We start from the raw sequence: 14,488 nt of genomic DNA, 5'->3' as shown, positions 1-14,488 counted from the left end.
GGTGAAGATTAATTAAACACTCCACTAACTTTCCTTAGAAATGCCTAATGCCACTCTGTGTAGAAGCTTATTTAGAAGATGCAGAAGGAAACAATATCATCCACACATTTTTAGTGTAAAACCATAAATGGCCAAAAAGCACTCACCTTGGGGCTGAATATCCCAATAGTACCTGAAATACAAAGAAAAGAATAGAGATAAGTCAAACTTGTTATTTCAATCTTGGTTGGCATATGGTAGAGACAGCACCTAGTCCCAAAAGCTTGCCAGCTGTTCTCTTATTTACATATTCCTATACTTTTCATATTCCTAAACTGTCCTTGGGTACCTTACAGAGACCTGTTAGTGTCCCCACACACCCTGCCAGTTTCTGAAGCAATTAGCAATCAGCTAAGATCCAATCAAAAGAGCAAGGTAAAAGATCACCCCCTTCGCCCCAAAAAAATATCTTAGGGGGAGGAGCAAGGCGACACAAATATGGGTTTTCCAACTTGATCTTTCCCTACATTTACTTCTAAATGAGCAAAGAATTTGCCACATATATCCAATCATTGTTGAGAAGCAAATACAGTTTTCTGTTCTAAGTAAACTCTTCAATTGTCCCCTTGGCTAGTGAATAACCAGCCAAACCACTACCCACTTTGAGAAAAATGAAAGGGTTGTCTCTGAGATTTGAAAGATTCTCAGTGGCGTTTAACTCACTGTGACTCCTGAGATGGTTTGACCATGTTGCTGGAAGGGTCCTAAGAGGTTACCTAGCCATGGTCCAAAGTTTCTCATCAGGGGCTCTACAGGCTTGGAGTATGACAACTCTTTGCTGTGACAACCTGTCTTGTACAATCAGCATCGCTGGTCCTCAGCACCTAATACTAGTGGCTCCCCCAGTTGTTACAACAACCAAAACATCATCCACCCAAAACACATCCTCAAATACTTCTAGGCCTGAATTCTTAAGTTTACAGGGGAAGCATGCACAACTGGCTCAAGGTCACCTAGCATTTTAGTGTCTGTGCCAAGACTGGGACCCTTGCAGTCCACTGTATCATTGTCCACCCCCATCTCCTCTTTTATTTTGGGATATTATTGGCAAAACCAACAACCCCTCAAATCTTCAAACTAATGAAATGGCAGTGGCAGAAAGGATCATTTGTAAGTCGCTTATTTGGAATGTAAATTGCATTTCCCCCGTAGAAACAAAGTTCTATATGGTGGCTACCCACAAAAGTCTATTGTACTTTGGATTCCATTTCCTCCTGCCTGCACAGGAACCTTACATTAGTCTATATCGATTTTCTCTTGTATATATTCAACCTCTTCCTCTCAACTTGGCCCTTTCCATTAGTATTTATGCTCACATAAAAATAAAGCAAAGCCTCCCTCACCCTCTTCATATCCCTCCATCTGCTGTCCTCTTCTCTTCACATCACAGTGAAATTTTCAAAAATTGTTGTCTGTAGTTTCTGTTTTCTCCCACTGCCACCTCCCACTCACTCCTCAACATACTCCAATCTTGCTTATAGTAACCACATGTTAATTCTTGCTATGGACATAATTCCATGCCACTAAATAGAATGAATATTTTTCTATCCTCATACTGACCTCTCAGGAATGTATATGTTCATTTGGACATTTTTTTTCCTTGGGAGAGAGTTCAGAGTTTTTTTTTTTTTTTTAACTCAAATCTAACCTAAAATAAAAGATTAAGAAAAAGGCAATACATGGGTAATAACAAGGTGTATTTTTTAACACACACATGACTGAAATAAGGTGAGGCTACTTTAGAGACAAATATCATTCCAGTGGATATCTGGGTTATTTCTTTATAAAACTAAAGTTCAGGAAATAGAGAAGTAGGACATAAGTTGGAGTATGTTGCCATAATCCAGAGATGCATTTGTGGGAAATTATCAGAGATAAGGAAGAGAAGATGAATTATCAGAGATAAAGAAGAAGATGGAGAAGCCTCCTGGTTGGCTTTTCTTACTCCTTTCTTTTCCCAGAAGAGTTCTGGGCTGTCAATCAGGTGAAGGGAAATGTAAGATACTTGGATGACAAGGCATGGAAAGTTCAGGACAGCTCTGACATCTGCAGTGGAGAGGGGGAGGGGAGGGTGGGAAAGGCAAAGCTGCAGCAGCTGGAAAGAAGGGTGTCCATGTCAATAGGAAGGCATATGTAGCTTGAGAGTGGCGGTAACTTAAAACAAGTTTTATATATTAGTATGACAGGTGGATGATGCAGCTTCCCTCTCTACCTGGCCAGGGTGAAGAGTTTTTCCACCAACCCCCCCCCCCCCACCTTTTTTAAAAAGATATTATTTATTTATCTCACAGAGAGAGAGACAGTGAGAGAAGGAACACAAGCAGGGGGAGTGAGAGAGGGAGAAGCAGGCTTCCCACCAAGCAGGGAACCCCATGCAGGGCTCGATCCCAGGACTCCGTGATCATGACCTGAGCCGAAGGCAGACGCTTAACAACTGAGCCACCCAAGCACCCCTCCACCAAACTCTTTTCTCTAAAACACAGTTAATCAAGCAAATCATCAAAGGCGCAAGCCATTTTCCATGTTCTTGCTGTTTCCCATCTCCTCTGGAGGCACTGCTCCAGCCCTTGATTCCAATCTTACTCAACCTCCATTTCAATATAAATAGAAATTAGAATGTAAGCCTGGTGGAAGTGTGGGGGGAAGGGCAGGAGGGTGTGGGTGTAGTTCTCCTTCCAAAATGTATACAATGGCAATAGCAGGAACTCCGCTAACTGATATTATTCTCATTTATTGACCAAGAGAAAAAAATGGAGCGATGCTTGTGGCAGTTAAAAGGTCAACTTTTGGCAAATTGTTAAATAGGTGAAACATGTTATTGATAATCTCAATCTCTGCTTTTCCCCACAATCCCCACTCCAATGCACACACATATTTTCAGTCCTTCTCTCTACCTACTGTAGAGTGATGCTGGTTTCCTGCTTTCTCTTCTTAGTTAAGAAGATCTTATAAGTTCACACACACTGAGAGTATCGCTTCTGCCAATCATAGCCATAGCCTAAGAAGGTTGATTACAGAGAAAGAATTCAACTTAAAAGTATTAAATAAAATAGCAGGTCTACTGAGTTGATGCTAAATAGCAGAATCTGCCTTAATCTTGATGACACTGTAATTAAATATTTCTGTCAGTAAAAAACCAGATGTAGAACTTGACGTGGAATGGCATGAAGTGGAATGTTAGTTTCCTTCACTTTCAGAAGGTGTGAAACAATCCCGCTACCTACCATGTTACTCTAAGTCTTAATTGTGCAACAATCCTAAAGAAAGTTTATGTACACACACACACACACATACACACACACACACACAGAGGATACTTCTAAAAGGCAAAAAGGTGAGCAGTCTCGTCCCTCACTGGAGGGCACCATGGATTAGTCTCCGCTGGGCACAATACATCGAAAGTCCTGATCTTGTCTCATTAAACATATCCTATGGATGGCCTTCATCACATTCTCTGGAAAGATGACCCCACACTAGAGAATTCTATACTCCTTAGGAGGCGTTTAGTCAAATCCTGCCCCCATCTTCTAATTCTTATCCTTCACTCTGAAAACAATTATCCCTTAGCTAGAGACTCCAACAAGTCTGAAACTAGACATTTTAAACCAAAATACAAACACCACAATAGAATTACATAGAAGAAGAGGCATACAGACACATGCACACCCGCATGCGCACGCACACACACACACACACACACACACACACGGAGTTGTGTTTATCCTAAAGGCCTCTGAGAATTTCATATCAGGCCTGTGCAGATAGATAACAAACACTTCTTTAATCTTCCCTTTGAAGCTTCAGCTTCAATATGAAAAGGAAGCTATCACTCTGCTGTAATATCCATACTCAACATCATCAGGTCCATGCAAATGACATTTGGAGCCGGAAAAATACGAGTACAGAATGAGCAGACAGAAATTGCTGCAACCATATTGATGATTATTGTTTTCACATTCAGTCAAAATAAATCCGTCTTTACTTGATCCTCCAAAAATGAAAATGGAAGAACAAAATTTCCTAACATTTTGTCAGCTCTGCAAAACAGGGTCTAGAAAATTCAGAGTTACATTACATGGGAGGCAAAGTTTGCTATTTGTGTTTCTAAATTTAGAGAGATTTTCAGTGAACTTTAGTTTAGGGAAAGGTAACAACAAATAAATGGGATTCACTATAATAAGGGGGACCTTGCGGCTACTACAGAAGCAGTAACAGCAATGACAAATAACAACACTGTTAAGATTTCTCACATATGTTGTGGGCACTGTCCTAAACACTTTTCTTATATGAACTCATTCCTTCACACTGTAGCCCTTTTATTATGTCCATTTTATAAATAAGGAAACCAAGGTATTGAGAGGTGAGATGACTTGCCCATGGTTTACACAGCTAGTAATAAGGCAGACAAGTTTCCAATCCTAATAACTAGTTCCAGAGTGGGCACTGTAATAAATTAAGAAGGGAAGTCTTGAAAATATAATCTAACTTCAAAACATTCAGAAAAAATAATTTTTTCTCTAAAGACTTTCTATTATCCTAACAGAATTCAGTTACTCAGTTGACAAATACTTGTTGAAGGTCTTCTATGTGACAAGTCCTTTGTTCTGGTTCCTTGGATGAAACAGTGACTAAAGTACACATAGTCTGTCTGCAGATATATTTCAGTATCTTTCAAATGGCAAATGAACTTCTAGTTTGTCACTCAAGAATCACAAAACATTAGATTCCTGCTAAAAATGAAGCTATCAACTCTTAACCATTAGATGGCGGGGGCGGTTTGAGGTGGTTATCAAACTCTTGACCATGAAACTAACCAATGAATATGGTTATTGAGATTAAAGTACTCAGAGCTTTCACCACTCAGCCAGCTAATCAGATCCTAGTGAAGGAGGTAAAACAAACAACTGTAACTACCCCCATATTGCAAACATCTAGGAAGGAAAAATAGTTCCATTTCCTGATTATAATTAAAAAAAAGCATATTCAGCACTTTTATATGTTTTATATGTATTATTTTATTTAATCTTCATCACAACCCTATGAGGTCAGTACTACTATTATTCCCATTTTACAGATTAGGAAACTGAAACTCAGGAAGGTCAACCAATTTGACCACAGCTACATAGCTATTAAATGGTGGAACCCAGATTTGTATACAGGTCTCCTTGGTTCCAGAGCTCAAGCTCTTAAATCCCACAGTAACTGCTTTTCTATTGACTGCAATATAGAAAACAAATCAATTATTGCCAGACAGTTAGTATTAGAGAGTAGTTAGATCAGACATCTTTAACTTAGAGTTCACAGTTGAGCTTTAGAAGACTCATAACTCCTAAAAATCGTGGGTGGAAAGCAACCCATGTTTTCTTTTCCCTTGAAGAAGAGTCCATAAACCTCATTAGATTCCAAAAAATGCCAATAACTCTTCCCCTCCAAAATGATAAGACCCTCTGGATTAGATGAATAAGATTGTAATGGCATTATAAAACTAGCTACCCACAAAGGCCAACATCTGTAATGTTATAAATCTAGAACATCTAAATGAATTTTTTTGCAACTGAAGTATTAAACATGTTATTCTACCTGTGACTTATGGAAATTTAAAACACATCATACATTCTCTGCCTCATTAAACCACCTGCTAAACAAAATCAAATCTCTTCTTGATGACTTAAGGATATAAATTTGAACTTTGGTTTTTGTACCAAAACAGTGGTGCCTCCTACATGGATAGGCTGTCTGTACTACTCGCTATCCAGAGATGACTTCTATTTTACTCTTGACCATCTCTTGGTAATGACTATCTCAAAACAGACGGCAAAGAATGAAGTGCTATGCTGATATTAAAATAGAATTCAAATGGAACCCTCATTGAGCAGGGCTTTCAACAGCAAGTTGATAACACTAGGAAAACCCCTTGCAATCGACCTTGATCAGTGAGTCACATGGTAGAGACTGATACATGCCCCAAGGAAATGGCTTTTCTGAAAAATGCTAATAGTCTGTACCCTGTAGATATTTCCTATAACTTCTTTTCTTACTCTGGAAGATTCACTTGATTTCAAATCTTTCTAGTAGCTATGCTCCATTTCAGAAAAATTTTCAGAAAAATGGGCAAGTGGCAAAGGGTCATACCGCCCACGACACCCAAGAACAGAAATGGGAAAAGAGCACCATCTGGTGGAGGTCCCTGGTGGAGGCATCAGAGGCTGGGACCTAGGGTCAGGGCGTCAGCCTCAGCAACAGGCAGGGATGGGAAGGCCTCTGGAGGGGAGCTAGTGGCCCCTCTAGCCCCAGTACCTTTAATCCATCAAAAGGACAGGACCTAGTATCTGCCTACAAGCAGCTTACAATCTAAACGAGATATTTATACATCAACAGATGTCAATGTAAGATAGGAAATAACAAATACTATGGTAACAACAGACAAGCATATAACTCAGGTTATAGAAGGACCTGCCATAAGAAGTTCCTAGGTTCTTTCTTTGGATGTATTATTTCTGTGGTCTTGAGTCTATACCCACAAGTTTTAGAAACCCACCCTGGAAGACAACACAATATTTTCCTACTTATGAAATGGTCACAATTAAACTTCTATTAAGTAATAAACAAGCAACATTACCTAATGTTGACAGTATCGATTTTTTTTAGAACTCTGTTCCCAGACCATAAAAAAGAACTAAAAGAAATAAGACCTTACTTATCACTGGAGTTTTCTGCAACACTTTCTCTACATAAAATCCCTGCTGTGCTCAATCCAACATCCACCCTGGATACCAACAGCAAGAAATCTGGGTGCTTTTCTCAATTAGTCAATGATTATGTTCTTTCACCACAATACTGAAAACTTGCATTCAAATATTCCTTCCCCTATGTTCAAGCATCAATACTGTAAATTGTGGTTGAATGTCTACATAATCCCCATACTCCCTACATGTAATAGGCAACCAATTAGAACTCAATGAACTATTAAAGAAAAATTCCAGCCAGGTATGTTGTGACAAAATAAAAGACCCTAAGAGTTGAGATTTGTTTTTTATTTTCTGTAGATAAAGGAAAGCATCTGAAGGATTGGTTGGTTGGTTGCTTGTTTTAAGGATAGGAAATGATGTCCACTGTGATCAAACAAGCAGAAATATGCAGACTGGATGGGAGGGAGACAACCCGAGAGGCTGTTTACTGGAGACCAAGAAGAGAGACAAGAGATTTGATAACACACGTGGACGTGGGCTGGGAACAGAGCAACAAGAGGAAAATCAGAGGGTCGCCTGGGTGGCTCAGTGGGTTAAAGTCTCTGCCTTTAGCTCAAGTCATGATCCCGGGGTCCTGGGATTGAGCCCCGCATCGGGCTCTCTGCTCCGCGGGGAGCCTGCTTCCTCCTCTCTCTCTCTCTCTGCCTGCCTCTCTACCTACTTGTGATCTCTGTCTGTCAAATAAATAAATAAAATCTTTTTTAAAAAAAGGAAAATCAGAGATATCTTTTGGTTACAAGTGTGTATGGGAGAGAAAAGGAAGCAGTTATATACAAAGAACTCCAGCTGATTATCATATTTTAAACTGCAGTATCTTCGGCTGTTATCCTGTCACTTTTGTCTCTGCTGATGCTTGGAACCTCATTTTGTTTTATTTTTTGCTTGCTTCAGGTTAATCGCTACTCTTGGACCACCAAAACTCCTAGTTATCTGATTCATGAATAACTGATATATGCATGACACTGTGACTGTGGACCCTCTACTCATTGAATTTTAGAGCTGGAAGGTCACTGAAGGTCATTTAATCCAGCCCCTCACTTTCCAGATGAGAAAATGAAGTATGGAGAGGTTATGTGATTGCGTCATAGACGTTTAGAAGTCCACATTGTGAAGCTACCACAGTTTATCTTGGGCAGGCAAGTTCAAAAACATGATAGTCACTTGAAAATTCCTTTGGTATTTCCCTTATTATGAACATGGTTACATTATCCACCTGAAAACAAATGTTACACAAAAAAGGCTGGATTAGTTCTCAGAGCCTATTGAGGCCGAGTGGATTTCTCAACATTAACATGCCACCATACCATCTATATCTCAAGTTATGAAGACTGCATTTGCTCTCTCAGACATTAATAAATCTCCACTACTTGCCAGATACTCTGTTAGGGACTGAGAGTATGGAAAGCCCCAACTGTGGGTCAGTTGGGCTGGAGCAGTACCAAAGTGATAGGACTGGCACAAAACACACACAAGGTAAAAACCAGGGCCAGAAGAACTCAGGTCTGGCTAATGCCAGAAGCTGTCTGACCGTCTGCAGATAAGGGCTGCTCAGGGAGGATCTGGGATCAGATGAAGGAAGATGCCTGGCAGGGGAGGGGAGGGTCACTAAGAGGCCAGGCCCAGGATGCAGAGCGGCCAACCAGCCAGTCAGAGAAGGTGACAGAGGCCTGAAGCAGACATGTTTGAGGAAGGGATAGGGCAAGATTCTGAGTGGGTTCCAACCTGAAAGCTGGTTTTATCTTGTGGAGCAGGTGATAATGTCATGCAAGGGTGATATGATAAATCTGCTAAGGACTGGGGAGGTGAGGGGGGAGAGGAACATTAGAAAGGTTGCTACTAGGGTCATGTAAGGTCACTGCCAGGTATCATTAAGGGCTCAACTGAGGCAGGAGACCAAGCCTTACAGTAGAGGCACTCTGACTGTGTCATTTTTCTTCAGCACTGAGTGGCTGCCCAAATATGAGAGCAGACGTGGACAGTTGAATTGATCTGCGGTTCGGATTCTTCTAGGCTTGGGAGATACAAGGACAGAAGAGTAAGAGTGCACTGGAGGACATGTCCTGGCGCTCAGGCTGAGGGGGAGAAAAACCAACAGCCCAAGACTTGACTGTAGTGTCTGTACATATTAGAGACTTTTAACAATCAATAAGAAACAGGACATAGCATTATTCTGCTCTTCTCTTCCACGACCATCCTCTGTCCCACCAGTCCCGAATCTCTCCTATCTCATGCTCCCTATTTCAATGGTTGACATCTTCATGAACCCAGTTGAAACCTGGGGACTGCCCCTTCATCTCGTTCTCTATGACTGCGTACATCCCATCAATCACGAAGACCTGGACATTCTACTCCCTTGATATCTTTTAAATCTACCTCTTCTCCATCCTTACAGGCACTGAATTCATTCAAGCTTTCAGAATGCCTGACCCAGATTGATGTTCCCACGTCCACCTGCCACCCTGCTCCTCTCTGACCCATTCTCCTCAGGGTTTATGGAGAAGGAAGGTCAGTGGTGAGCAAAGGCTTTGCAGACATAATCTGGGTTGGAGTCCCAGCTCTTCCATCTTCTAGGCTGCGAACTTTGGCGGCAGCCTCAGTCTCCTCATCTTTTTTTTTTTTTTAAATAGAAGTATAGTTGACACACCGTGTTACGTTAGTTTCAGGTGTACAACATAGTGATTCCACAAACCTACATGTTACACTGTGCTCACCAGGAGTGCAGCTACCACCTGACACCATGCACTGCTGTTACAATATCATTGACTATATTCCTTGTGTTGTGCCTTTTATTCTTATGACTTACCCCTTCCATAAATGGGAGCCTCTATCTCCCATTCCCCTTCCCCCAGTTTGCCCATTTCCTATCCCCTCCCTTGGTTTCACCTTAAAAATAGAAATAATAATTACACCTGCCTCATGTGTTTTTTGGGAGGATTAACTGAGCCAATGCACATGAAGAACTGAGCACCAGGCCTGGCACCGGGCAGGCCTTCAATGTCAGCTGTTCTGTCTTAGCACCATCATTACTCTAGTGACCTAAAGTGCAAACCCAGTCTTGTCACTGCCCTGCTTAAAGCCCTGCAGAGGCTTACTCCAGCCCCAGCCTCCAGGTCGTCCCTCCCCTGCACATGTCTCTGCTCTCTCGGCTAGCACACTTTCTCCATTGTGCCCTTTCTTCTCCCAGTGAACCTTTGAGGCTCAGCTCTGTCCCCTGTGTAAGGTGCTCCCATGGCCCCTCTGTGCACACCTCTCAGCAGCACCTATAACACTGCACCACAATCCTCTTGTCTCTCTACATCCCTGGGCCCTCAAGGGGCAGTGGCACAGAGCCTGTGCTCAATAAATGCTTGCTAAAAAAATGAATAGACTTGAGAAACAGAAGGGCTGTCTAAGTTCAGCATGAGTGCAGCACAGACTGCATTTCAGAGAGGGGTCAGAGACGAGGCTGGACATGCAGACAACAGGCAAGTCTCTCCAGGTAACACCATGGGGTGTGGATTTTATCCCAAAGAAGATGGGGAAAGAGACTTTCATTTTCCTCTAAAGACAAGAGGGTAAAACAGAAAGAGAATTAAAAGAGGAGAAGAAAAGGAAAAGAAAGAAAAAAAATAAGAAACCCTTGTTAAATTAAAACCTCCATCCAAATGAAGAATTGCCCCCCGCAAAAAAACTAGTTTCAAAGAATAACCACAATATGACTAGCAAAACTATACTTCAAAAGACACGACCGAATACACATTGTAGTGGCAAGAATCCAATATATAAATACAATCAATTTGTTTCTTCATTAAAAGCTTTCATGAAGAAAATGATTTAATACAAATGCTAAAGCTACTGACACAGATTAATTGAAAAATAACAACAAACTCCTAATTAAAGACATAATATTATTTCACTCATTCATTCTGCTCTAAAACTGAATAAATATATAAAAATAGAATCAAGAAGACAGGCTTCTGCTGGTAACCACTCCAAGAGCTACAATGAATTACCGATATTTTTTAAAAATTTCATATCCTTATGTATATGCATTCTTCCAGTTAGGAACTGAGATGTACATAGAAATTTAGAAATCATTTTTAAATTTTGTCAGTTTTGCCCTCAAGATTTGTCCGAATTGTACAAGATTCTATACTAAAATATCATTCTTGGCCATTCATTTCTTTGAATAGTATCTACAGCAGTCATATTAAACCCCTACAAGAGGTACCTAATTATCTGAATCATAAAAAATGAAACAACTTTGATCTAAAGGCCAATGACTATGTGATCAGTTCTACGGCTGTATCAATACAGGTCAGGGGTCACCAGCAGTTCAACTATAATCAACCATTCAATCCCAGGACTTCCTGACCCATCATGGGGTCAGGACTTTGGTTCTGTCGTACTTCAAGGGATTCTCCAGCATCAGGAAACGTCTCCCCATGTTGCCAGGCCACCAGGAAGCAAAACGGCAGCAGGCAAACATCAGGCCAAGGGAAGAACCAAGGCCATTTGCTGCAGACCATATCCCTATCCCTCACCCTACAATCCAGTTGAGTTGAAATATTGTCAGTTACATGCTGGTCCTAAGCCTTGTCAGTAAAATTTTCCTGTCAGTTATCCCCAATCATATTGGGGGACCCATCTCACCACCCAACTAACAGCCTCAACTCATACTTGCCAGTCAAATCCTCCATCCTTCCCCTCCACTATTCAAATTCATTTGAAAACCAAAGTAGTATCTTTGTACCTTAAAAAAAAAAAAAAAAAAAAAAAAAAAAAAAAAAAAAAAAAAGAGGAAGTCTTCTAACGAAGATTTTTACATATACTTGCCTGATTTTAAGAATCTCCTGGAGTCCTTATTGATCACGCCAGACCTGGTAAATTAGCGTCTCCAGGGTAGAGACCTAGAAATCTGTATTTTTAACAAGATCCTCAGGTAATCCATATGATGGGGCAAATTTGGAAAACAATATAAAGGAAATGGGTATTTTGCTAACAGTTGTCTGTTAAGAAAATTCTAGACAGTTAGCCCCCCGTTCAAGTATAGACTGTATCCCATTTCCAGTTGTTTGGACCTTGGAATGCATTTTCCTAATGAAACAAAGTAATAGTGTTAAGTTTTCTGGGCCAGCTTCAAAAACCTATTAAGTCTTGTTAACAGATCTCAAGTACAGTAAATACAATCTTTCAGTTACAAACCAATCACATTTCAAAAGTTAAAAAAAGCATAAAGTTGGCTATTTAGAATACATTTTTCCATAATGTTCTGAGAAGTGGTTAGGTTTCCTGGCTATCCATAAAAGCTTGTTAAGCCCATAATAAGCCAAACCCAGCTATCGAAATGTGAATATAAACATGAGGTTGGTGTCCTCAAAGCAAAAGATAATGAGAGGGAGAAATGGTATGTCTTCCTTCTCTGGGCATAGGAAACACAGGCAAACTTTGACATTCTTACCCTCTCTGCCTTTACAACTAGCTCTGGTCCCCCAGTGGCCAAGGATTGCCCAGGTGCCAAGGATTCACATGTTATCCATGACTCTCTAATATCTAAAATCTAGCTGATACTAAAGTATCAGCTTGCACACCCCTGCCCTGAGCTGTCCTCCCCCAAATTACCTATCGCCCCTCCAAAATTCAGTCAAACTCTCGTTTCCATCTTATCTTTGGTTCCATCTTATCTTTTTCGGCTTATCTCTCCCATTACACCCTTATACCTAACAAACTGAATCATCCTTTGGTTCCCAAATATGGCTAACCTTATCCTCTCTGTATCTTTGTTTCTGCTATTTTTGGGTACAATGTATCTCACCAAAAACCCATCCCTTTCAACCCATAGCCAAGTCATGATGCCATCTCACAACACTGAAAGCTTCTCATAGCCCACCAGCCAGAAGCAACTTCTTTCACTGGGATTTCACAGCGCAATCTATGTGTACCTCTTCTAAAGCTTTAGCCACAATATATATTTGTGCAGGCTTTTTTACCTTTCCCATTGGGTTGTAAGTTTCTTGGGAATATTTTAGGGAGTATCTAATCATGTAACATGGATTATATTAGGTACTTTTATATGCATAACAGAAATCCTACAAAGTAGATGTATCATATAATTATTTGATTTATCCTGCTTAAAAATAAGTTACAGGAGCACTGGAACCTGTGTCATATTCACCACAAAAATGCTTTGAATACAGCATTTGCTCAGTAAACATTTGTTGAGTCAATTAAGTGCTATTATTCACTTTTTATGAAGAAATTGAGCCTCAGAAGAGTGGCAACCTAACAGTCTTACTGCCTGGGTTCAAATCCAAATTCCAGAATTTTACATTTGTGTAACCTTGAGACATAGGTTACCTCTCTGAACCTCGGTTTTCTCATCTGATATTTCCCATTGATATCCATCTCATGCACACAGATTAAATGAGATAATGTGTGTAAAGCCCTTGACAATGGGCCAGGCATATAGTACGTGTGTGGTGAATGTTGGCTATGACTGTCATTCTTAAATTGCAGATGTGAGAGTCTCTGAAGCCCTCATTCTTCCCAAGGAAAAGGGCCCTCTGATGCCTTGACAAACTTCAGTGTACCTAGCACAGTTCATTGCCCATAACAGAGGTTCAACAAATCTGGCCACTGAATTTCCTCAGCACTCTCATCTTAACCAAAAATTAGAAGAAAACCATTCAACACAGCTAATGTACACCCAGAAGTCTCTTAACCCTCCAGGTGAATTTATATTTTAAAAGAAGCTGTTGAGGGGTGCCTGGGTGGCTCAGTGGGTTAAGCCTCTGCCTTCAGCTTGGGTCATGATCCCAGGGTCCTGGGATCAAGCCCTGCATCGGGCTCTCTGCTCCGTGGAGAGCCTGCTTCCTCCTCTCCCTCTGCCTGCCTCTCTGCCTACTTGTGATCTGTCAAATAAATAAATAAAATCTTAAAAAATAATAATAAAAAAATAAAAGAAGCTGTTGAGCCTAAATACATTTCTAAATGGTGAAAAGGTATGTAACAAATGGGAACCAGACATCTCAGACCTTCTAGAGAAGGCATCTGTGAGCAGTGATCTCCATGCCGGCTCGGGTCATGAGTCTGGCCGCTCAGTGGCCCGATAACTTCTTGAAAAACAGGGATATATGAAATGTGACATTCTTGATTGCCTGGCATGATGCCCAACAAAGAGTAAACAAATAGCCAACACATATTTGTTAAGTAAATTAACTTCTTCCGGTTTGTAATCCTCACCCTGCTCTTAGGTGATTCCATTTCTCTTTATGACCAACATAAAAATCAATCATGGTGACTGATGTTTTGAGAAGGAGGAAGTGAATGGTTTACTCAAGCACCATCACGTTGGGAAACTAGCCCCACAAACACAAATGTTTTATTAGATAGTCACACAGAGTGTAGATAATCCTTTTCTAATGAAGGATTCAGCCTGTGTCAGTTCAGTGCAGCTCAAAAGGATAACATCTAAGACATGAAAGTTGTTCTCAGTCAGTGATACCTCAGCTAATGAAGATCTTGGGAGTGAACTTCCTTTATTTAATATATATATATATTTTAACAAAATCATCATAAATTACTCCGAGGACTGCTCTATTTCCTATGGCTCTCATGTGCATTTATGAGTGTGTGTGTTTGGCACAGAGTAAAACACCTCACATACAGCTGTTTATTTGCACAGGATTGACCCAATGCTTCACAACACAATTAGAGCCTAG

At 40.6% G+C, this 14,488-nt stretch overlaps 1 protein-coding gene across 1 annotated transcript in view; it reads right to left on the bottom strand.

Moving 5' to 3' along the window:
* The window catches only part of SKAP1 (src kinase associated phosphoprotein 1), a 276,798-nt gene that overhangs the window by 218,805 nt on the left and 43,505 nt on the right, over window positions 1–14,488 (bottom strand). The window contains exon 3 of the mRNA XM_045986519.1: window positions 147–172. Coding sequence (XP_045842475.1) covers window positions 147–172 — 26 coding nt within the window. The remainder of the gene's footprint in view (window positions 1–146; window positions 173–14,488) is intronic.

This window comes from Meles meles, chromosome 18 (assembly GCF_922984935.1).
Source record: "Meles meles chromosome 18, mMelMel3.1 paternal haplotype, whole genome shotgun sequence".
In the NCBI taxonomy this organism is placed as follows: domain Eukaryota; kingdom Metazoa; phylum Chordata; class Mammalia; order Carnivora; family Mustelidae; genus Meles; species Meles meles.
This window is presented reverse-complemented; position numbering and strand designations above follow the sequence as displayed.